Here is a 24,415-nt window from a genome sequence, read left to right as displayed (position 1 = left end):
TTTATTCCACTGGGGACTGAGCAGTGATCGGATTGGCACACTTTCCAGAGCCCATTGAAAGAGGTGGTGGAAGACGGAGACAAAGATGAGTAATTCAGCAGCAAGGACAAGAAGAAGTTGCTTACAGTCGGGGAAAGTTTGGAGTACATTGCTGCAGGCAAAGTGAGGACATTAAACAACAGAAGATAAAGTATGATTTCACACACATCTAATGAAACTTCATTTGTCTCCTGTAGTGCTTTACACTGTCACAGTCACACACTAAAGCACCTAAACACATTTTTCAAGTTTTCATTATTTTTCAAGTCAGGGCCTATGTGGAAGATGTTGCTTGATGTGAAGAGCTGGGACTGCCATTTGAGGGGAACCGGCTTAGAGATCTTAGTAGATAATTCTTCTTATCTTTTATTCAATGCATAGACTTTACAATACCTCAAAAACTGGGAAGTAAGATTATGTTCAGCTATGATCCACTAAGACAGCCGTGGCCTAGAGGTTGGAGAAGCGGCTTGCGATCGGAGGGTCACCGGTTTGATTCCCCCACCGGACGAGCAGGAAAAATTTGGGTGTGGTGGAGTGATTAATGCGAAAAATGCTCCCCACCCTTCCATTAGCCAGCTGATGTACCCTTGAGCAAGGCACTTAACCCCCCCAATATGCTCCCTGGGCGCCTGATGCTGCCCGCTGCTCCTGTGTGTGTTTCACTGCATGTAATTTGTTGGGTGTTGCATGTGTGTGTTCAACTAAGGATGGGTCAAATGCAGAAGATGAATTCGGTGTGTGTATGTAAAAATATATATACTGTCAATAAAGCTGATTCTGATTCTAAAGGACTCTGCAGCAGCAAATACCATTAGATCATGGGTAAGGGAATGAGGGCCTGATTTTTTACAGTGCATATATGTATACATCAATTTATTCAGCATTAAAGCTTAAAGGTGATAAATATTCTGTAACCTTAAAAAGTGACATAGTGTTTAACTGGATAGAAAGAGTTTTTTGTGAGACAGACTTTCATCTTTGTGATTTTGGTATGCACTGCGGGATGAGAAATCCACTCTCCAGAATGATGAAAACCTTCACCATCAGGTAATGCTTCGTGTTATCCGAGTAAAAACTAGTGCTCGGATAAATTAGAATTCAAGTCCATGTCACAATGTTATCAGTGTGGAGAAGAGCCTGAAGGTTGTCCTGCTGCCTTAATGATAGCACCTCCTGCTGGTGAGCCTCTCGTATTGAGCCTGTGCTAAGAGGACATTTAAAAGGATATTCCATCCATGCATCTGTTTTCTATACCATTTTCCATGCAGGGTTGGATGGAGTGGGGTGGGGGGGCTAAATGTCAGAAATACACTAAAACTGCAAAAAAAAAGAGTTGTTCACTCCATTATTCAAACTCTTTTATCTTGATTGCCCAGACTCTTCTCTCTTTATCTGGTTACATCCACTGGAATGCACCGTATCTATAACTGGATTTTGTCCGTTAACTAAGGCTTTATCCTGATCTGAAGTCCGACCTGAGGTCCATTTTACGAAGCATACAAAAATCACTGACTGGCACGCTTCAGTCAGTTCATCTAGTAATGGCATCTGGGCTCTGACCTTGTCACCCCTATAGGATACACCATGCTGAGCACAAAAGGAATTGGAGAGTGTAGCAGAATTAACTTTCTAGCCTTGGACTCACAGGCCCACAGATGGGTGAGCAGCAGCGGTGCCGAATGAGCAGAGGCAGTCATGGCAGAGCAAAAGAGCAATCAGTTCTGTGGATCCCAACTTTTTTTTTTTTTTAAGTTGTAATCCAACAGCCCAGACTGAGGAACTCAAGTATCGCTTCAGCAGCACCACCAATTATGTCAAAAATATGTTCCTTTTCATTTTTTTAAATTTCCATTTTTAATTTCAAATTGAATGGAATTTAATGATTAATCGTAAAAAATGGATGTAATAGTGAATGTTCTGATATTTTCATATGATTGAACTGTCAGTTTTTAGTTGTTGATTTGGTCAAATTTGCATTTGCACAAAAACAACCACATAAAGGTGAAGAAGGACATTCCAATCATGCATTCAACAGTTTATCCATTCCATTTCACTAATTATTTCAATCATTTATTCAGTCTTTTTTATATTCAAATTAGTTGAACTACTCTACTCTTGAACACAGCATGAAACTGCAAAGGGTTCACTGGCTGTATGTGAATAGTGAATAGAGTATGTCATGTGAGAGGAGCAATGGACTCAAGTGTTACTGTCTGAACTGCCTTAAAAGACTTTGAAGTGTCTATGTGTTAGTTATATGATTAAGATGTGCGATAGTAGGAAGTCTTTTTATTTCCCCATGGTCCAAATGTTTACTTTACTTTCTATTGTATTGTATTTTATATGTCATGACTGAAAATTATCCTTATGATTCTAGAAAGGGAAGCAGTTCAGGCGACCAGCACTGAATATTATTGTTCTGTCACTCTGATAAAAACCCACACTGCAAAGGGCCGACTGCATAGCTGACAGGATGAACAATATTAGATTTTCCTAATGCACAGTTGCTGCAGGTTGCTAAAACTCTGCACCAATTTGTACGAAGAGGAGAGCAACAAGCAGAGACGGTACTTTGACTAACAACGTCATTTTTGTACATCAGGATGCCTGGCAACACACCGAACTACCATATAATACCAATGCTTACATTGTTCTTGTATTTATCTCACACTTTCTCGTGGTTGATACAATGACATTAATAATATTGCAGGAAATTGGCTTCTGGATCCAATCTAAATTGTAGTAAATATCTGGCCTGCTGAAGTGCTCAAGCAAAGTGCTAATAAGGGAAAACACAAATGATGGCAACGGAGAGAATACATTTATGACAAATTGTACTTTTTAAAATAACATCTAATTAACATCTTAAAACCATACACTTTAAAATAGGAGAAGGAATGGATATTATAAGTGGGAGTTTAATGTGTTATGACATTAGTATGTAGTATATTAAGCACAAAAGCCCTTTCAAGAACTACATTTGAAAATGAAAATCGTTTTCTACTTCACACCTGCAGTTTCGCTCTAGACTAAGCACATCTATTTGCACGATGGAAGTTAAACTGATTGGATTTGCTTCTCAGAGGATTTAAATAGGAAAACAACAGGAGCAAACACAAAACTAATGTTTCACTTCAACATTTAATTGTCAAAGCAGACTGAAATGGAAAGTGATTTCACGCACCTGTTCCCTAAAAGTTTACCGGCAATTGTTTGCCGTTCAAAATACCATGGATACTGAACTGATGAATGAATCATGACCTAACATTTACCAGGCCTAGATGATGTTATTCAAACACAGAAAGTCTCATCTGTATTTTTTAACCAAATGGTAGATAACTCAGTAGGAACATTAAAACAATTACATAACTTATTGTATAAATAGTAGCCTAGAGTGTATCAGGAACTGGATAGTCTAAGGGTGCAAATTTTTGGTCCCAGTTTAGACAAAGTGGTTGATCAAGAACAATGAAACGAAATGGAAATACTGTGTAACTGAAATGCAACTCCGATGTCTTTTGTCTGTAGAATCGGCTCTATCAGACTAAGAATATCTCTAAGATAGGTGACAAAAAGGTCTTGTTACACTGTTAGTGGTTGAGAGCATTAGGTTGTAATAACTTAAAATAGACAGGAGGGGGCACTAAAGTCCTGTTGCTTTGGTAGAATGGTGACATAAGAGTGGCTGTAACCCACCTCATGGTCCTCTAGAGTGGCCATTTGCTTTTTGTATCCGTCACTTTGCATGTACTTCGCATTAAAAAGCTGTAGATTGATTTTCTTTCCTGCAGATGTTTATTTGTTGTACCACTGGCTTCTATATTCTTGTATGTACAACTTTTTATATTGTCTTGTATGTTGCTATTTTTAACATTTTGTATAACTTATTGTGTGTATAACTGCTGCTGCACTGTAATTTCCCAGCCTGGGATCAATAAAGTATATCTATCTATATATCTATCTATTTATCTATATATATATGTGTTTGTGTGTGTGTGTGTATATACACACGTTCGATATTAGGAATCTAAGTATGATATTTATTTCTTGTGGCCACTGTGTAGGCCTATTGTTAGTTCCGACTGTGTTACTCATAATAAAATATTGTTTAAAAAATATATAAGTTAGTGTTCGACGAGACTAATTTACACTTACTAGCACATAATGAACCGTCAGTTCAAGTTGAAGTTGCATCATCTGTGCCACATGAGTCACATGTAAATCATTTGGGTGTCTTACATGCATGACAAAAATTCTGAGGAAACACCAGAGAAATTGTGGAAATACTCACTCCACCTACCAACCGAAACTGTGCCATGGCAACAGCGAAATCACACCAAGAGTTCTCATGCTAAACTATAACTTAAAAACACACACACACACACACACACACACACGTTGTAACGTGTTAACAGAATTGAGAATGACATGGCCAAACAGGCTTCATCTTTTCCACCATACTTTAACTACATCTTTATGTGACAGACAGTCAGCCAATGAAGCTACAGTTATCCGGATGAAATTAGAAATTAAGATGTGGTGCGTTTGTGGAGCACCCGGCCGCTCGGTGAAAGAGGCACTTCCACAACGACATGACTCAAGAAGTCGCATACAGGCTACCTATGTGACATCAAAAAGAGGTGATACATCTGCTGCTCGACTTCTCCTACACTCACTGCCGCATCCTGTCTCGGACGTGACCCAACACACGCGCAGCTCTGCACGGAGACACGTTCTCTCCTAAGTACGCACGTACGTAACGTCTGGCGAGGGGGGCTGCCCTTAAAAAGAGGGACACTCCGCCTCCATAGCACCAGTTCTGCGGAAAAGCCGCACGCTAGAGGAGCGGACACATTCCACATCGTGTTTTCATTCTTTTAACGGAAGCCTAAAGGTAAGATTACCCGTCCGAATACAACATTTGGTAATACACTGCTTATAAGCAAGTTATCATTTCTTTTGATTCATTTCCCCGTGTGTTTATTAAAATTGTTGCGTCCGGAACTTCCACTAACCTGATGCGTATTTTATGAGTGTACGGAGATGGGCGTGTCTCGATCATGGTCGATAGTGTTGATTGGTTGTGAACGATGAATGTTTTTTGACAGGTTACGCTTAAGTTTTTATTTGGTGAAACAGAGTAGCAGAAGCAACAGGATGCAGGCCTGTAAGTTTTCTTCTTATCATGTCAGTTAAATGAATGGGTTATAGTAGTATGAATTTACTGACACCACGGGACATGCGTAAAATAAATAACATCAAATAAAGGAATGTGATTAGGTTAGTATAATAACCCCGATGGTTGGTGGTTTGAATCAGTTTTGCATCATTGTATGATAGGGTTTGCGTCGTGGTGATATACGCAGTGTTGCACAAGCCCTCAGCTGCCCGTGGCGACCATCAGCCAGACAGCAGTCATGGCCAAAAATGAACTTGGCGCAGGAAGTGCGCTGCGTTCAAACAGTGGTGTATGGGGAGACAGATGTTAGTGATGGTGCTGCAGATACGGTGTTACTGCTATAACTGGTACGAAGAATGTCACTATTAAAATCACTGTAAGTAATATTAGAGATTAGAATTTAATTAAAGAGTTTGGTCTAGACCTGCTCTAAAGTGTCATGAGATGACTTTTGTTGTGAATTGGCGCTATGTAAATAAGCTGAATTGAAAAATTGAAAATTTTCCGATCAGCTGAACCAATTCGATACTTGGCACAGTGTTGTGGATAAACTTGCGGCCTTTTGGTAGCTATTCTCCTCCACTCTCTCCTCCTCTTCACTCCTCTAAGAGGTACTGCTTTAAGGCAGCCGTGGCCTAGAGGTTGGAGAAGCGCCTTGTGATATGCTCCCTGGGCGCCTGATGCTGTCCACTGCTCCTGTGTGTGTTTCACTGCATGTAATGCCGGGTGTTGCATGTGTGTGTTCAACTAAGGATGGGTCAAATGCGGAAGACGAATTCAGTGTGTGTATATAAAAATATATATACTGTCAATAAAGTTGATTCTTCTTCATTTGCATTTTGAAGGCATGTGAAAATGTAGATAGACTAATGCTTTGTCCCATCATCAAAGAGATAGTTCTGGAGTGCGGACGTGAGATATATGCATGGTTGCTTCCAAAATAGCAATACAAAGACCAGCTACCAGGCCTCAGCTGTGACACCTGATGCCACATCAGACTCCCCGACACTGATCAAATTAAGTAAATGTCCCACGGTACTGGGAACTATGATAATATAATGTAATGTAATATGACACTAAGTCATCTTCCTTTCCATTTCTAACTATATCCCTTTAAATTCTTTCTGCTACTAATAATCCTTCCTGTAATCCTCATTCATCCATGTAATAATTTGACCGGTTTGTATGACATATTTCAACCGTAAAGAAAGGAACTCTGGCAAGTGTTGAACATCTACAGTAATCCTGTACTGTAAGCCAACAAAAGAACCTCTTGTAAAGCTCTAGTAAACCCAGCTCACCTCAGGGTCAGGTCCTGGTTCTGTATGTTGTAAGCTTTCAGCTCACCTCAGAGTGAGAGATAATTGGATAAAGACTATTAGCTATGACTGTCCCATTTACTATATCCTGCTATTGTGTGCAAAGTGAACACGGAGAGGTCTTAAATATCCTCTCAAAGAAGGTATTACAGAGTATTAATCCTGTTGGGTACCCCACTACGTGCTTGTCTCCACGTTGGCCTAGTCATGCTGGTGATGTAAACGCCCGCAAGTGTGAGCACTCAGCTGTGGCTGCCCAACCAGGAAACATAAATAGTAATGTGTGACGTCAGCACAGAGACGTGCTGCAGTGCTTTCCCAGGCAGTCGTTTCCATGGAGATCCAGAGAGGGACTGTGCTACTGTCCATAAAAGGAATGAAAGTAAATATGATAGAAAGTGCGAGACTTGTGACTTAGAAGATGCTTGTAGTAGTCACAGGTTGGGTTTTCTGTGGTTTTGAAACACTTTCAACTGCGTAACTGTGGGCGAAAAGGGAAATTCAAGTTTGTCTGTGTAATTGTTAGATACGACGGCAGTCACGTACACCATTGTGTTACACATTCAAACTGTCACATACATTATGCAGCGCTGCTTTCCTGACTCTCTCTTTCCACTCTCCCCACTTTAATACTTTGCCTGCCTACTTTTCCCTAATTCCACTTTCCCATCCCATCCTCTCCATGTCTCCTTTTTTCCCTCTTTTTTTTTCTCCATTTGGCCTCCATGTCCCTGAAGTGTCTTTGTGTATCCCTCACTCTTTTCCTGTGCCTGTTTACTTTCCACAGATGTCCACCAAGGAGAAGCTGATCAGCCATGTGATGAAGGAGGAGCCTGTTGGCAGCAGGAACAAGGTGACGGTGGTGGGTGTCGGCATGGTGGGCATGGCCTGCGCCATGAGCGTACTGCTCAAGGTGAGACGAAAAGAAAGTGATGAGGTGTGAAGTGAAGAGAAAGAGCTAAAGCACATACTTAGATAAATTTAAAAATGTGTGAATGAGTAAGAAAATTCAAATCACCATTACTAGAGGATGAGGGTGTACTGAGCAGTGAAATCAACTTCTGTAATACTAGATGGTAATAAAAACCTGCATACTGCCTTGTTGTATAAAACCTGAGAGGAAACAAAGCCTTTCGTTTTTTATTGTCTTGTCTAATTCATAACAAGTTAGCAGGATGTGTGCGAGCTGAGGAACAACAGTCAAAGTGTCAAAAGAGAAAGCAAATCACAAGTCTTATGACTAACAATGCTAGTGTTTACTCAAAGCAGAGATGAGTGTTGTCCTTCCTCATATTTATATACTGGTGCTTACTCGATATAACCCAGAGGTCAACCTCACTGCAGCTTTGGCTGTGCATATACTATATAAAATGCGTAGTGAGTTGTTAGACTGACTCATTGTATGTATGTATATAATCAGGACTTGTGCGATGAGCTCGCCCTGGTCGATGTGATGGAGGACAAGCTGAAGGGTGAGGCCATGGACCTGCAGCATGGATCTCTCTTTCTGAAGACACACAAGATCGTGGCTGACAAAGGTGAGAGTGCTCAATAATAGTAATAGCAACCTCTGACCTCGTGAAAAATTTGGATTGATTCTGATATTTCTCTTGACCCTTACCGAAACTGTTCCATTCCAACATATCAGACTACAGCGTGACAGCCAACTCCAGAGTGGTTGTGGTGACTGCTGGAGCCCGCCAGCAGGAGGGCGAGAGCCGTCTTAACCTGGTGCAGCGAAACGTCAACATCTTCAAGTTCATCATCCCAAACATCGTCAAGTACAGCCCCAACTGCATCCTGATGGTGGTTTCTAACCCAGGTTAGTATGAAGGAGGGAGGGAGGAGGAAAATGGAAGGAGAGATGATGTGGTCTGGCTTGTGCAGCCCAGCTCACAGGGTCATCATTACCCTTTACCCTTCCAGTGGACATCCTGACCTATGTGGCCTGGAAGCTGAGTGGTTTCCCTCGTCACCGTGTCATTGGCTCTGGCACCAACCTGGACTCCGCCCGCTTCCGTCACCTGATGGGAGAGAAGCTCAACATCCACCCTTCCAGCTGCCACGGCTGGATCATTGGAGAGCATGGAGACTCCAGTGGTATGCAGTTCTGACTAAAAATAAAATATCTGCCAGCTGTCCTCTGTACCCTTGTGTTTGTTGGTCTGTGGCAAATCTTTTATGCATCATTTGCATATTTTGTTTGTACAATGTGTAAACAATATTTTCATGTCTGTGTTTCTTACAGTGCCGGTGTGGAGTGGTGTGAATGTTGCTGGAGTGTCTCTCCAGACCCTCAACCCAAAGATGGGGGTTGATGGAGACAGTGAGAACTGGAAGGAGGTTCATAAGATGGTGGTCGATGGGTGAGTACAAATTATTTTCTGGTAATCCACCAATGAACTAAAAGAACTCCCTGAAATACTCAGTAAACTACATTTTCTCTCTCATAGTTATCAGTTTAATCTGCAAGGCAAACAGCTTCAACCGTCAATCCAGAGATCGTCACGCTTGCCTTTATGTTGTCTTGCTCTGAGTACTGCAGCGCAGTTACTTACTATGGTTACCATTGGCCGCCTGCAGGCAATCGAGAGCACTCACTAGATCCAATAGATAGTCTCACATTACCCCTAGACTAAGCTTTGTCATTGGCTCCCTGTCACGTGTGGAACCAAATTTAAAATTCTCCCTCCTCCTTACTGAGCATTGCACGGACTTGGTGCTGCTTATGTGTCTGAAGTATTTCATCCCTACTCATCAGGTGGCTCTCTTAGGTCAAACATGTTAAATTTGCTGTGTGTTCCACACATGGAGCTATGATTATTATTCCTTGCTGAAATGCATCTTTTGGGTTTAATGGCTTGCAATCACTGTTGCCTTTTTGTCACAAAGACTAAAAACAACAGAGGGCACAGTTGAATCCAGTGGTGCAGACTTGCCCTGTTAAGGAATTTGACAAGGTCTGTGTGCCAAAAGGCAAGTAGATGCGGGTACACACTACACTACTGTGTTTAGAGCTCACCAGAGACTTGCAAACACAACAGCTATGCTGCTCACTGTAACACTATACAGTACTATCCAGTAGTGCTCATGACCTCACTTGACCTGCCGTTCTTGCATTCATCAAATATCGTACAACGTGAAATCCTGAGGAAAAATAGGTTGGGCTTTAAATGACCTGTTCATGTTACCTAAGCAGAATTGCAACATTTGTTAATTGTGTTGCTGGATTTTGAACTACGATGTTGCGTCACTCCCTTGAAAATGAAGTGATGCAACAGTTTCCCCTGTAAACTTTGATATTTTACTGTTAATTCATTGTCAGGCTGCCAACCTGACTTGTCTTGCAGCTAGGTGTTTAGGGAGGTCGGCCGTGTACAACACAATGAAAGATTTATCAGATATGTTTGCAAAGGTTTCAGGTATGAAATAAAAGATTTTAAAAGATAAACAAGGAAAAGGGTACATGTACACAATGGATGTCTCAACAGAGAGGAAAGAACATCAGCTAAGGTGCACTGCTCTATTTGACATATTTGAAATGCATGACGGGAATGCATTTGTGTCTGTTCACGTTTCTCTACAGAGTTACTGAATTGTTGTTAGGGCACTTATGATAAAACTGTAGTGTACATGTCCAGATTTAGCAATGGATTTGAGTTCATGGTGAGCTACCTTCATCGTACCTTCAGCTAACTGACACAGAACAGATAGGGACAGTTATAAACTCCCCTGACTAAACAGCATTAGGAACTGAACAAACATAAAGGTGTCAGCCAGTTCTGTGAATCTCTCATTTTGATAAACAGCTGAACTCTCAGCACAAAAACATCTTGAAGGAAGATGGATGAGGGATATCCGAGGAAGATGAAAAAGTGGGAGCAAACACTGTCCCACTTACTAAAGCAGACAGACAAGTTGATGTTCTTTTTATTCCAGAAGACATTGCTGTTCTCACTTTTAATGTTTTTTTTACTCTTCTGTGTGTGTGTGCACTGCAGGGCCTATGAGGTCATCAGGCTGAAGGGCTACACCTCCTGGGCCATTGGTATGTCTGTGGCTGACCTGGTGGAAAGCATCCTGAAGAACTTGCACAAAGTGCACCCTGTGTCCACACTGGTCCAGGTGAGACTGGGAGAAAGTCATGTATTTATCATCGTACTGATTGCTTTCCACAAACATACTTAACCCTATTGAAATATTCTGAAATGACCCACTAACCTTTACCTTGTTGTGCTTCTTTTATATCATAGGGCATGCATGGAGTGAAGGATGAGGTCTTCCTGAGCATCCCTTCTGTCCTGGGCAACAGCGGCCTGACAGATGTGATTCACATGACACTCAAGCCCGAAGAGGAGAAGCAACTGGTGAAGAGCGCTGAGACCCTGTGGGGTGTACAGAAGGAGCTCGTGCTGTGAAGTGCGCTCCTCTGAATCCTCCAATCCACTCTGAAACCACACTCAACACCGCGTGGTCGGCTCCCTCCTGCTGTACCTCCTGTGTCCCAACAGGCAAATGAAACCACTGAATATCTAAAAAGGCCAAGTGTTAGCTAAAGCAGTGGAGTCTAAATTTTACCTTCAGATATTCACATGTGGGTGTCATTCTCCTGTGCTGCCCCCCCACCCCACCCATGACTGAATTACCACAAATGTAACTCATACCTTTGGCCTTTGAGCTCAGTCTGTGTTGGAGAGATTATTTGTTGTCCTGTCTACTCGAGAAAAGTAAGGCCTTTGCAAAATGAGCATCCCCTATGTACTGTATGTTACACTGTGCACTGTTGCTTATTCTTTACACTCCTTGTCTGTAGTATTTATTCTGTGTTGTCTGTGATTGTTGCCAGTTGGTTTTTTTTCACTTGGTGATCTCTGTTTAGTTTTTATTTGGAGTATAATGGAGACATTCCATTCCCTATGAGGTAGGGCTTCCTGTCCACGTACAGTCATAGCTAAGCTAACACTGCTGCAAATACTACCGGGCCAGAGATCTGTCATACCAAAGTACCATATCATTTGAGAAAAACAAAGCTACATCTACCAGGTGGCACTGAAGCCTTTGTACTCAAACCTAACCACAAGTGCACTGACAGAAAAACAAAAACAATTTTAAAGGTAAGGTTTAAAGAACTAGTAAGAAGCCAATAAAGATTTTTGAATGAGAGGATTAAAGGGATTGCCAATGAGGTGACTTGCCAGTGTTTCTTAGAGAAAACAGAGAGCCAATGGAAAAGAGCCAACTACAGTCATTACCTAGCATCAGGTAATGTATCATAACTGAAGGTAACAGTTTTGAAGGTGTGGTTTGTTTGCACACCCTAAGTACCCTCAAAGGGTTTTGTATTTATTTTACTTGACGTGACTCTGGAAAAAAAAAAACGGATATTAACTGAGCAATGATGGTATTATTTATAACCTTTAGTACTGTTAAGATCTATTTATGTATTAAAGTTACAACCTTACTCACAGAAGAACAGTAACTGTCATAGCAGCTGGATACTGGTTTTTATTTGCTGTAACATCCAATAAATCTGCCAGGATACTGATACAAGTCTCTTCTTTGTCTTTTCCCATGTTTTTCATCCAACTTAGCAAAAGATAGTTTGTACTGTATGTTTCCAGGACAGTTGACTCAGCTGCTCCCCATGCACAGCTGGGGGCCAGCAGGAGGCAGATTAGAAGTTTTAATGCAGATGAAAATGTGTTCACTCATTTCTATATGTGACATTGTGGCCAGCTAGAAAAAAAAATTATTTACAGAAACAGTTTTCTCATCAGTACTTTCTGCAACTTGAGTTTGGCCAACAGGTGTGTGTATCACAGAGAAAACACCACTATATGTTGCTTTTTTGTGATTAGTAACCCATCAGGTAGAAATATATTGTGAAGTGTTAATGATCACACAGAGATGAATCCTTAAATCAAATTTCTTTAATTTGTACTGATTTACATAAATCTAAAGATATAAAACAACAAGGTGGTCTATGGTTGAATTCGAAACGAAAAAATAACAGTAGATACTCTATCATACATGTCAAAGTGCATTTAGTAAAAAGCTGATTTAAATGAGACCTGTTTTTACATAAGTTAACTTCTTGATTAGTACAATAGTTCTTTATTCTTTGTACCCTTGTATGCTCCATCTTTCTTCACAACTTTTTCCTTATATTTTACTGAAAACCTAAACCTATCTCAGCAGGACTGAGAATGAGTGGACAGCACAAAGAAAAGTTCAGAAAAGAATTTAAGAATTTCTTTTGTAATACCTTTGAATAAAGTACATCAAGACTATCGCCCACGTCAAACAGAGACACTTTACAGAGGATACCAACCAATGGATGTGACAGACTGGTTCATGTAGTCAGACTGGAGGGTAGACCTGAGCAGCTGACATACAATGTAAGAACCTCACTCGCACCATTGGAAAAAGACACGCTTAATGGAGCAAAACAAATAAAAGTGAGGACAGGTGGGCACAGGAGCTCATAGTTTAGCTCATTAACAGACAGTGTAGAAACACAGTTCAGGTCCATGTTCATCATCTCCTGCATGAAAAGCGATCACTTGGACTCCATGGCTACTGAACATGACCCAGCCCTCATACAGCATTAAATCCTGAGGCTGACCCCGGTTCTTCCTGAAAGGCTGCTCTGGGTATTTATATCAGAGCCTAACCTTTTCATTATGAAGAGCGTGGGCATATGTGTCTCGCTACAAAGCCTCTTTCTACTGGCCCCTGACAATTTGTGCTTACTAGCCAAATGACTTTGTCTGGCAAAGGGATTTCTAACAGAAACTGTGGGCTACCCTGTAGTGCAACATATACAGGTCACCACACTAACTCACTGTGCATCAACCCAGTTACACCACAAACACTCAACACAGAACAGACCCGCACTTCGCTTTTATCAATATGGCATGTGTGTTGAGCATGTTTTTGAGATTGTTGTCTGGGGAACTTCGGAGAACAAAAGTAATGCTGTCGTGTCTTGCAAATGAGTCAAGGCTGTTAATGCATAATGATCTCATGGAAGCACTTTGTGAGATCAAAATACCAGTGAGGTCCTATTAGAACTTTGGCCACAGTTTGAAATGTCACTGTGCTGAAAAAGACAGTCCAATGTTGCATTTTTCATGATTCCCTGCTGTTGGTGTTTCTGTCTCATAAGAGTTATAGAGATTAAAATGAGGGCAGCATTTTGAACTACAAGAAAAAGGGAATGAAAGAGAGGGTGAACAGTGTAAAGGAGGAGAGCAAGAAGATGTGAATGAATCCAGGTACCCGGTGTAGGTCAGTAGAGGTCACTAAGACCGGCAGTCTTGCGGGCTTTCTGCATGAGGGCACGAAGCTGGAACTGCTTCCTGGACAGAAGGCGTACATGCTGTAACAAAAGAGAGCAGGAGTCAATACGTTTAAAACCACAACGGACACAAATGTGAGTGTGTATGGCAGATCTACACAGGAGGCCTTAAACAAGTATCTCCACAGGCTGCCTAGCGACCCAAACTTTGATGTGAAGAATAATTTTTATGCACTTTATGAGCACATAAAAAGCATAAACAGACAAAGACACGTAGAGAGGACTGAAACTGCTGCTCTCACTATACAGGCTGTGCAGACATTGTGTTAGAGGCAGTTGTGGTAATGTGGTCACCTTGAGAAAAACCTCCAGATCTATGACACCCCTGCGCAGGGCCTCTCCAAGGTAGAAGATAGTGTCCTCAATTGCGTTTTCTTCAGCATACAGGTTCAGGATCTGTTTGTAGAGTGGAGCTGTGGGCACAATGACGTCATCAATGTCATTGTTCTCTGACTGGTTCTCCATCTTCTCCAAGGCTTCACTCAGCTCCTCGTCCTTTTTCTTCAGTAGCTCAATATTCCTGTCAACTTCAGTCTAATGGAAACATAATGATTATAACCACATCATATTTTGGAATTATGGAAAACTGCATAACACGCATAACATATGACAGAGCAGAAACGAGCACAGGACAGAAAGATAATACAGATGTAACACTGAAAGACAAGGATCTCTCACCACTTCCTGATCCAGTCTTGAGACCATCTCCTCAAGTTTCTGATGTCCTTTCTTCAGGTCCTCTTCTGTTCTCTTCAGGGCGTCCAGCTCTGCCTGAGCTCTGTCCATCTCCTCCTTCATCCTCCAGCGAAGCTTGTCACTCACAGCAGAAATCAGAGATGCGCGAATGGTGTCCTCACCAATGGTACCATCTCTGCTCTGGCCTTAAGAGGAAGAGGTTAAGAGAGTGAACAAAAGGAACAGAAAGAAAACAACAGCTGGCAAAAAAACTTTAAACAACATTTCATCCTGAAGTACAAGGTCTCTGTGTTGGATTATTTTAATGTGTCCTTGCCATATAAATACATGAATCATAGCAGTGCTGTCTGTCTGTCAAACAGGAAAAAGGAAGTACCGTTATCAAAGATATCAGTTATTCAATGTGGCATTGTTATGCTTATCATATGCAATGCCACACCTTGTGATGAGCCACCGAATATATGACGTGTTGTGCAATACTGAACTAGACAAATCTGCGAACTTGTCACGGGCATCCAGAGCCACAGCAAAGAAGCACCAAAGACAACATCAAGGCCGGAAGAGACGCATATGTACAGATTAGGAAAGGATTACAGAATTATTTGTCAAATTAAGGTGGTCATCATTGGCCGCTTCAATACTTCTTCAACGGAACTTTACCAGAGAGGAGACCATTAAATTATATTCACTCATTTCATGTTTTGATGGTGGTGGTAGATCTCAAAAATCTTCCACTGGTGTTAAAGTTTGAACAGGCATCTTCAAAGTGTCCCCTAAAGTAAACAACTGTGAAAACAGAATTACTACACAATATTACATTCAGTTTCTCGAACAATGGGGACTCCTGTATATTGTAATAATACAGTTTGATGGAATATTTGAGCAATAAAAACTTCTTTGTAAGCGATGAGGCTGAAGTCTGGTGGTGTTTCATTGGTTTGTCCAACACTGAATGGTTTACGTATCTTACATTTTTACCGTACGTATTTTTTTGAAGCTCACAGCATGATTTTATGCTTCAGGTTGATATAATTTGTATTCTTTTATGTAAGTGAAAAGGCACTGAGGGACATCTTGAGAGTCAAGACCACCTCCTGTACAGTCTGAAGTCAGCACTACAAATGTCAGAGTTGATTCAGCCTTGAGATTTGAGTAGTCTACAGGCAAACTTTACTCTTCTCTTTTGCTAAATATAGGAGTCGGCTAAAGCTCCTCCTGTACGCTGGTCCTTGACCAGCACTTCCCTCTTGGTATCTGATGTTGGGACGGCAGATGGGTCATAGGAGATCATAGCTCTACCTTTGTGAGGACTGTTCCCATCCTAAATATAGTGCTGAGTGCTCCTGAGGTGTAGGATGTGAGGGCTGGAGGGGGGACTGGTCCTTTCCCTTCAATTCAATCCCACCCTTTGGCCTTTAATGCTCTCCACTCAAGTTACACTAACGACCTTTCAATGGTGGCTCTGCGCACCACCCAAGTCACACAGAGGGTGAGAGAGTTTGAGTCAAAAGGTCACGCATCATAATTCAGGGTTAACTAAAGACCATGGAAAGGTGGAAATATATCTTTTTTCAGGGGTGGATGACACATTGGCTACGTACTGAATTACTGTATTTTCATATTAAGACATCAGGAGATGTGCATGGTGCAAGTACAAACAATAACAATTTCTGAGTACACATTTTTTGCTGCGTTTGTGCTGTGTGTAAACAACTTTTTGAATCTGTATGAATTTGAAACATTCAAAGGTACACATAACAAATAAAAATGAAGCACCTAAAATGCATCTTCTAAATGAAATACATACCCACTGTGGAAACTGGAGTCTGGGTGGGGTAGTGTGCAGGTCCAGGAGTGGCTGGGTAAGAGTTACCTCCTTGGTACTGGTATCCTGGATAGCCTCTGCAAATAGTTACATTATCAATAAGGACCTACTGCATGACATTTTCCATTATGAAAAATGTCAAACATTTATCTTTAACTTTTACTTATCAGTGTAAGTGAACCAGATGTACTGTGTCTCAATAATAAATGTGCTTCTGTGTTCATGCTGCTTAAGTAACCATAAAAATAAACCTGCCAGGACAGGTTTGTTGAGAAATAGTTTGTATACGTGTGAGCTGGAAAAGGGCTGATATCTCCTTGACAAACATCTTACCCTGGGTTGGGACTCGGACCATAGGATGAAACTGCAGGCATGCCAGGCATGTAGGAAGCTGAGGTACAGAGAGAGAGTGAATCAGACCTGAGGAAATACACTTGTACGCCTTAATATTCTTTATCACTTTGGTTTCTCACACTGACATAACCACTTTCATTTTTCCATGGTGTGCTGTAGTGGTGGCTGAGCTCCATCTGGTGCTTAAGGAAATAAATGCATCACGTACAGCAAGATACAATGATAAGGTAAATGTACCAGTATACATCAGCACTAATGCTGAGAATGACCCACTCATAATCTGTAATTTTGTGACCTATAGGCAAAACAAAAAGCTACTTACAATCTGGTCAACAATCAACTTATAGCAACAAAACCAGAAAATAACACTATGAAGAAAAAATCCTGACATCAGACAACTTTTCATTCTATCAGTTGTAAGAATATACACCACTAAATTACCAGTTTCACACTTAAAAAACTTAAATGTCAAACTTTATTGTCAGTATATTTAAAAAGTTTCTCTACATTTAACCCGTGTACATGCAACACAGCACATTACATGCAGTGAACACACAGGAGCAGTGGGCTACCATGTCAGGTGCCCAGGGAGCAGTTGGAGGGTTAGGTGCCTTGCTCAAGGGCATGTCAGCTGTTACTAATGGAGGGGGAGAACGTTGATTATTCACTCCACCAACCCCCAACCCCAACCATTTTCCTGCCGGTCAGGGGGAACCGCACCAGAGATCCTCCGGTTACATGTCGCTTCTCCAGCCTCTGGGTACACCTAGCTAAAGCAGTTTAGTCCCACCTTCATCAAGAATGTAATATTTCTTTTAAACTATTTTAGAAATATGTTTATTCAACATTAAACTGGAAACTGTATTTTGTTAACATTGAGAGGTATTTCTAATATCTAGACCACCATCACTGATACAAACAGGGTAGCCTCTTACTGTACTGGGAGGTGCTCTGCATGTAAATACTTCTATTTGCAGAATATTAACTGAAATCAGATAGATGACTGACAGGTTGAAATCTGTGAATCGTTGTGTTTTTCTGAAACTTCCAGCAAAATCCAGGGACACTTAGACTATCCTGTTTATAACGAAAATGTATGTCACTCACGATTAGGGGGTCCAGCTGCTTGGAAGGCTTGGTAAGGGGCTTGTGTGGTGGGACGAGAAAACACAGGAGGCTCCTCTCCAAACACCACAATCATCACCTGAATCAGACCATACAGGTCTGACTGAGGCTGTAAGACACACAGTGAGGGGCAAGTTTTATTAACAAAGGTAACTGAAAGCAGAATGCTATTTCAAGTGATCAACAGGCAAGTCACTGTTCAAATACTGTCAAGATACTGGCAACTATTAGTCACAGATGTATTCGAAATATTCCAATATTCAGTGGAATTTCCTGTTATACAGGAAATAGTATTGATAGAAGATGATAGAGTCAACATCTAAAGATTTCAAAAATGTCATGGCTGGAATCACACCTGAAGTCTTCTCTACTTACATGCTTCCACTCGTGTAGATAAGGCAGGTAGATCTTTCCATTGGCATCGATGTGCTTGCCAGTTTTGATCATCATGGCACTGGTAGGTTTGACAAAACATATGGGAGGGTTGTAGGGATATGTGTCCAGCAACCACAGACACACTGGGATGTTGTAGACATTGCCTGAAGGAAACACACAAACACACATTATGACTGCATTTAAGTCTCAACATATTCTCATCACTCCACCCTTTACACACAAACTTGGTTATTCTGAGTCACGCTTTTGTATTATGCTTTCAAGAATCTAACTGTATGTTTGATATCCCAAAACCTAAATAGAGACACTATGACTTTAGTAAAATATAAGATGCTCTGTTAGAGGATATGGAGTAAAGCAATACAAGATGCAGTTTATTTCAGGTACACATGCTTATACTGAAATTGGATGCGTTTTGGTTGAGTGTGTTTTGAAACTAAAAAGGAATTGACGATTAACTTCTCATGCCCCTGCCTTTCACATTTCACAGCAGAAAACATAATAAAATATCTTTTTATTGAAAAACTTATAAACTTATAAAGCTAGGGAAATATTCTTTACCTCTGTAGCTCACTGGGACAGTTCCTGTCAAGCTCATCAGGTCTCTTGTTGAGCCATCATTAAACACTGAAATACAAGACATTCCAGTGCCAAGTTGGATGTATATAATTATCATCATCATCATCATATAGCATGCAATATATAACTGAGAGCACGGTCAAAGACTGGACATCAGTATCATTCAACTTACCATAGGCGTCCATAACAGGTTTCAAGTCCTTGTACTGGGAGATGACGTTGGTTATCTCACGAACAGTCAGATCTCTGTACTTGTATTGCTGGACAATGACAACAAGAGCAGAGGGGAGAAAAGGTAATGTACCTAAGTATACTGACAGTTCTGACACAACTGCTGACACTGAGGTAAGGCATTTAGAATAAACTGACAGAAAGCTCAGTGATTTAATTAAGTAGTAATTCTGGTACATATAATTCAGCCCATAGCTTATAGCTGTTTACTCGCTTCCTGCAAGGGCTGGAAGTCCCAATATCCACCCAGTTTGTTTCACAGACATCAGACATAGACTTGCAACTTAATCTGAAACAGTTCAACTTATTCTTAATACAAACAGTAAGAAAAAAATTCATGAAAACCGCGGTCAAACACAACTGTCAACAAGTGTCGACATTTTTCATATTTACATTTTCAATAACATGTGGGATCATTGCTGTAAAAATGAGATTTGAAAAACCATATTCAATACCAGGAATGGTGGTTTAAAACATGTTTATAGTTATGTCAACAACATGGCTATGCTAGACTGCAGAACGCAACTCGAAAATAAATACGAACGACCTTAGCCAAATGTTTCACATTAGTGATCCTTTATAAGAAAACAAAGTGTTCAATGTACTAAACTTGAAGTGGGAAAGGGCTGTTTACTAGCAGGAAATGTTGATCTGCTAACTGGCTAATGATATGGTTGTATCATCATCTTGGTATCGCCAATATTAGCTAACTTGGTACAGTTGTCCAACAAGTGCCGCAACAACTGAGCAGCAGGCTCACCTTCAGCATTTTCTTCAGGGCACCTTCGTTGACAACGGCCATGGTTTTTGAGGGTTTCTCTTAGCCGTTCTTATTAATGACTCAAATGAGAAAACAGCTGACTTTAAAGGAAGCCGGAGTGACAGCTAACACAAGCTAAGACTAGCTAGCAGCTCTTCGGTAAATGCTAGGCTAAAGTTAGCCCAGCTTAGGGCCCGACTTTAATTAAGTCACTACTTCGGTATCTATATGAACCCTTCAGGCCCAGCACAAATAATATCTCTGCTCCTAAAACGCCAAACGCCAGCAAATTATGCAAGACTAGAGAACAGACAAAACAATTACTCGAGTGTTCTAAAAACAGGCCGAAACATAAATATCCGACACTCAACAAAAGGAATTTCCGGCATCCCACCTGACTGCTTCCGGTACGTAAGTGACGTAGGCACTGACCGTATGCTTCCCAAGGCGTGGTCCGGGGCCCTTTCGGGGTCTACGGTGTACCCACCTGGGCTTCAAAAAGTAAAAAGTAATAATTTAATTTTATTTTTTTCATTTCCTTGCACACAAAGGTTGTATGTCTGAGGATAACGCACTTATACAGTAGATGTGGCTTCCCACTTCACCTACAGTGGAGTTTTTGAAGCTAATTTATTTTGATAAGCACTATTATTATCAAGATCTCTTACTGCTTTTTATTGATTCTTCAGAGAAACTATATTCTTAATATAATTTGTTATTCTTTAATAAATGAAATAATGTGTCAAAGGTGGCGATTTTAACACTGGAGTGAGTTTGAGTAATCTGACATTGGGTAATGTAGGACATCTAAGATCCAGTGGGTGCATGACAAGGTCAGTGATATAGGATTTGGAAAAAAAATCATGTTAAAGATTTGAATCCGTCATAAATAAGATAATGTTTCCAAAAGTGATCACATTTTTGTGTGATTTTAAGTGACAAAGTAGGAACTAAAGTGTTGAAAATCAGTTTTAAGTTGTCCCATCAAAAATGGTTAAGGGTGTGGGACACATCGCTTTAGGTAATCTGGGACAGCGGTCTAAATTCTTTGAATTAGGGAAGTACACATTTAGGGACTTCCTTAACTTGCATTCTTTATTCAAGGTTCCGTCTAATGCATGAGAATATTCTGTACATAAACACACACACAACATGTACAAATGTGTGTCATTCTTCTACTTAAGTATGAAAATATTCATCACCTGTGATTATCTCACTGAAGATTGAACAGAATACAGTGACACCACAGCATCAGGAAGAGAGGGCAACAGAAAGGGAGAGAGAAAATCTTTAAATGAGTTTAAATGAATTAACACCATAACACCACCATTTTTTCTATAGATAGTACTTTTCCTATTTTCTTATAAATAAATATGACTCTTTATATGTGGATATGAATTCATGAAATTTCTATGAATAACATGTTCTTGAGTTCTTTGTCCTGTCTTTTTTTCCCATACTGATTTCTAAAAATTGGTGATATTAAGTTTGGCATCCACAAAGTCAGGTGATTAAGGCTTTTTTTTTTTTTTTTAAACTTTAATACAAGTGTCCCAGATTTCAAAGTCTGTCTCAGATCAAAATCAGGCAGAACATGTCTTTTGGAGCAAAGAGCACTAATCAATGTGGCCTTTCTGAATTTCAGTCTATTGTGTTGGTCCTGTGTGTTACATAGATATCCAAAATTGCAAAAAATATCAAAGATTACCCAAGTTCACCCTTTGGTCTGAACTTGCATGAAGGCAGAAAACATAAGAAAAAAGTAAAGACCTTCTAAAATTGTGATGAATAGACAAAAAAACAATTTATGGAACACTAAAAAAACTCTCCCCAATCACATATCTCAGAATTCAGGAAGACAGATACACTATGAAACCATTTGTAGTCAATGTCTAAACCCTTTTAGATGAGTTTTCTTTACACATCACATATTAGGGGGAAAAAAATCAAGTTTACTTAGTAATTATTATAAAAAAAAAAAGATTTGATTGGCAAACATTAATAAATACAAACTTAAGCCACTTAATTTATTTCACCAGATTGAATCAGTCACTTTGCACAAGAGATTATATCACGATGCAAATAAACAGTCCTGTTTCGGAAGATAGCTTGGACTTTTGACTGTATGTGAAAAGTTGTGTTTAACCTAGAATTTAGCTTGTGTGTTTGTTTTTCACCAAATATGTCACAATAATTTTAAACACAATAAGTGATTGTGTTGTTAATTGCATAAGCAAGAAAAACAATTTGGCTCGTGAACAACTTTGTGAACAACTTAGCAGTTTTTAACTGAACACTGGTCAGAATCAGGTACACACCTCTATGTATATTAAACTATGTTTTGTTGGACTGCACCAGGCTCTGTTTGTGGTCTGCAAATGACTAACTTTCTCTTTACTGGCCAAAGGTCCAAAACATTTGTAGATAACAACCCCACAAATGCCTTTTCACCGAGCGGCAGCACAGGTACAATTTTATGGGTCACTTGTAAAGCAATTTGACTGTTGGTTGTTTAACCTGAAACAAAATCATTAAAAAAATTAATGCAGTACATTCACGGCAAACACAACTGATGTATTTTCATCAGCACTGCTTGACATTTACAATCTAAATAACTAAACAATAGACATACAGAGTGTTGTTTTTACGACTGACATTATTAATCAGTGAAACATAAAACAATCAATGGATACCATCTGACACTGTGCATAAACAGGCTTCACGCAAATAAAATGATTGACAAATTCCACAAAAAGACTAACAGTTGGTTTCATTTTCTTGCTGGAAAGGTTGGCCATCTTCTCTGTCCAAACACATATACAAACTTCCATCTGTGTTTGAAAGCACCTCTGATTGTCTGTGGAACTGCAGCCAACCTAAAAAAGGACATGTTTTTCATTTAACAAGGGTGCTTATCAGTCACAACAAACTCATAAACATTTTGACAAGGAAAAGCAAGATTTATGAGGAATGAACCTAGAATTGTACTCAGTCAGGTGTGGCCTCAGATATGAATCTTTGATTTGTCTTATCAACACCAGCTTGTATCTAGGGCATAGATGTTGTTGGAGTTTTGAAACTACATGGAGGCTTGCTTTCTGCCAGTTTGAGTGTTACTTACAGGAGGTTTGCTCGGGCTCTGGGTGAGACTTCATACATACAGGAGGAAAGTCCTCAAACACGGTAATCATCACCTGCAGTAGGCTCACTAGGTTACATTCCCCCTGACAGGAGAAAGGAAAGGTCACTCTGATGGTAACACAGCATTATCATCAGCCTTTAATCCTGATGAGGCAATTGTCTGTCTCTTCTGACATTCAGTCCTTTAAAAGAAGACAATATAAGGTTTAAATTCTCACACTCTTCCACTCCTCCATGTAAGGAAGCACCACTTCACCATTGCTGGACACAAACTTCCCTCTGAGGATCATCATCTCACTGGTCGGTCTGACATAGCAGATAGGAGGGGTCTGGGGGTAGCTTTCCTCAATCCACAGGCACAGCGGGATGTTGTAGGTCTTGTCTTGTATAAAAACATGGGTAAAATGTGTTTTTTGGTTTGCATGCTGTGAGAGATTATGAACTTTAGCTTTCTTATTTTAGATTTGACCTCATACGAATGCAAGCAAAAGCCAGCTTCCAGACAGGATTTTTCTGTTTCACAGCTACGCAGAGCATAAAATGCAATGTCATTGTTACCTCTATACATGACAGGAATGGTTCCAGTTAGACTCATCAGGTCCTTTGCAGTTCCATCATTGTAAACTGTAGAAAAAAAAGCTGTCGGTGAGAATGACCAGGGGTGTCTTCCCACTGATGACCATGATTATTTCCCTTCTTACCATATTTATCCATCATGGGCGCAAGGTTTTTGAAGTGAGTTAGTGCAACACTTATGTCATGGGCCACATTTTTGCGGAGATATGTCTTCAAAACAAAAGGATAAAAAACAAACACTAGAAGCAAACTGTGCACGCAATTCATTGTTTGTGTGTGATTTAGAGAGAATGAATTCTTTCAAATGATTGTTCTTACCTTAGGGAGCAGTTTCTTAATGCTGTCACCACAGTATGACATGATCACAGTTTATCCAGAAGAAAAATATCACTTCTTCTACGAACCTCTCCACTCACCAGCACTCGGCAATGATCGACTTTCTGTCTGTCCAGGTTTATGGATAACCTCCTGTCTTTTATGACCCTTGAAAGCCAGTAACAGGACAGCCTCACAATTATGCAAATCATCTGCCTTAAATGCAGCAACTAGGCTACATGGCTTGAACAAACAAGGCAGGACTGTCATGGTGACCCAATAAACCAACATATCTGTGTTAGTTTTATTGATATTGGTAATTCATGATTGGTAGAGGAGCCACAATTTATGACAATGAAACTTTCCAATCTCTTGGACTGGGATCAACTGATGTTGACTTTGCCCTCTGCAACTCCATTTTTGTATGTCTTGCTTTTCTCACTGTTTTTTAAAAAGATTTATTCAGCATTTAGTCATATTTGTAAATTTCCTATCAATATTGATTACTAAATTGACC

At 40.3% G+C, this 24,415-nt stretch overlaps 3 protein-coding genes across 3 annotated transcripts; 1 reads left to right on the top strand and 2 right to left on the bottom strand.

Moving 5' to 3' along the window:
* Positions 1–4,784: 4,784 nt before the first annotated feature.
* Positions 4,785–12,085, top strand: ldha (lactate dehydrogenase A4). Its single transcript, XM_046393641.1, has 8 exons — positions 4,785–4,936; positions 7,328–7,453; positions 7,961–8,078; positions 8,189–8,362; positions 8,467–8,640; positions 8,789–8,906; positions 10,542–10,665; positions 10,794–12,085. The coding sequence occupies exons 2-8, from the start codon at positions 7,328–7,330 to the stop codon at positions 10,956–10,958; spliced, it is 999 nt and encodes a 332-aa protein (XP_046249597.1). The 5' UTR covers positions 4,785–4,936; the 3' UTR covers positions 10,959–12,085.
* Positions 12,086–12,452: 367 nt separating this feature from the next.
* tsg101a (tumor susceptibility 101a) lies at positions 12,453–20,282 on the bottom strand. Its single transcript, XM_046393640.1, has 10 exons — positions 19,867–20,282; positions 19,048–19,135; positions 18,858–18,923; positions 18,276–18,439; positions 17,883–18,009; positions 16,755–16,812; positions 16,404–16,498; positions 14,579–14,781; positions 14,195–14,434; positions 12,453–13,921 (listed from the first exon to the last, which is right to left on the bottom strand). The coding sequence occupies exons 1-10, from the start codon at positions 19,906–19,908 to the stop codon at positions 13,832–13,834; spliced, it is 1,173 nt and encodes a 390-aa protein (XP_046249596.1). The 5' UTR covers positions 19,909–20,282; the 3' UTR covers positions 12,453–13,831.
* Positions 20,283–21,014: 732 nt separating this feature from the next.
* Positions 21,015–24,101, bottom strand: zgc:123278 (uncharacterized protein LOC641569 homolog). Its single transcript, XM_046394058.1, has 6 exons — positions 23,902–24,101; positions 23,709–23,793; positions 23,566–23,631; positions 23,226–23,389; positions 22,988–23,090; positions 21,015–22,742 (listed from the first exon to the last, which is right to left on the bottom strand). The coding sequence occupies exons 1-6, from the start codon at positions 23,941–23,943 to the stop codon at positions 22,624–22,626; spliced, it is 579 nt and encodes a 192-aa protein (XP_046250014.1). The 5' UTR covers positions 23,944–24,101; the 3' UTR covers positions 21,015–22,623.
* Positions 24,102–24,415: the final 314 nt, after the last annotated feature.

This window comes from Scatophagus argus, chromosome 7, assembly GCF_020382885.2.
Source record: "Scatophagus argus isolate fScaArg1 chromosome 7, fScaArg1.pri, whole genome shotgun sequence".
In the NCBI taxonomy this organism is placed as follows: domain Eukaryota; kingdom Metazoa; phylum Chordata; class Actinopteri; family Scatophagidae; genus Scatophagus; species Scatophagus argus.
This window is presented reverse-complemented; position numbering and strand designations above follow the sequence as displayed.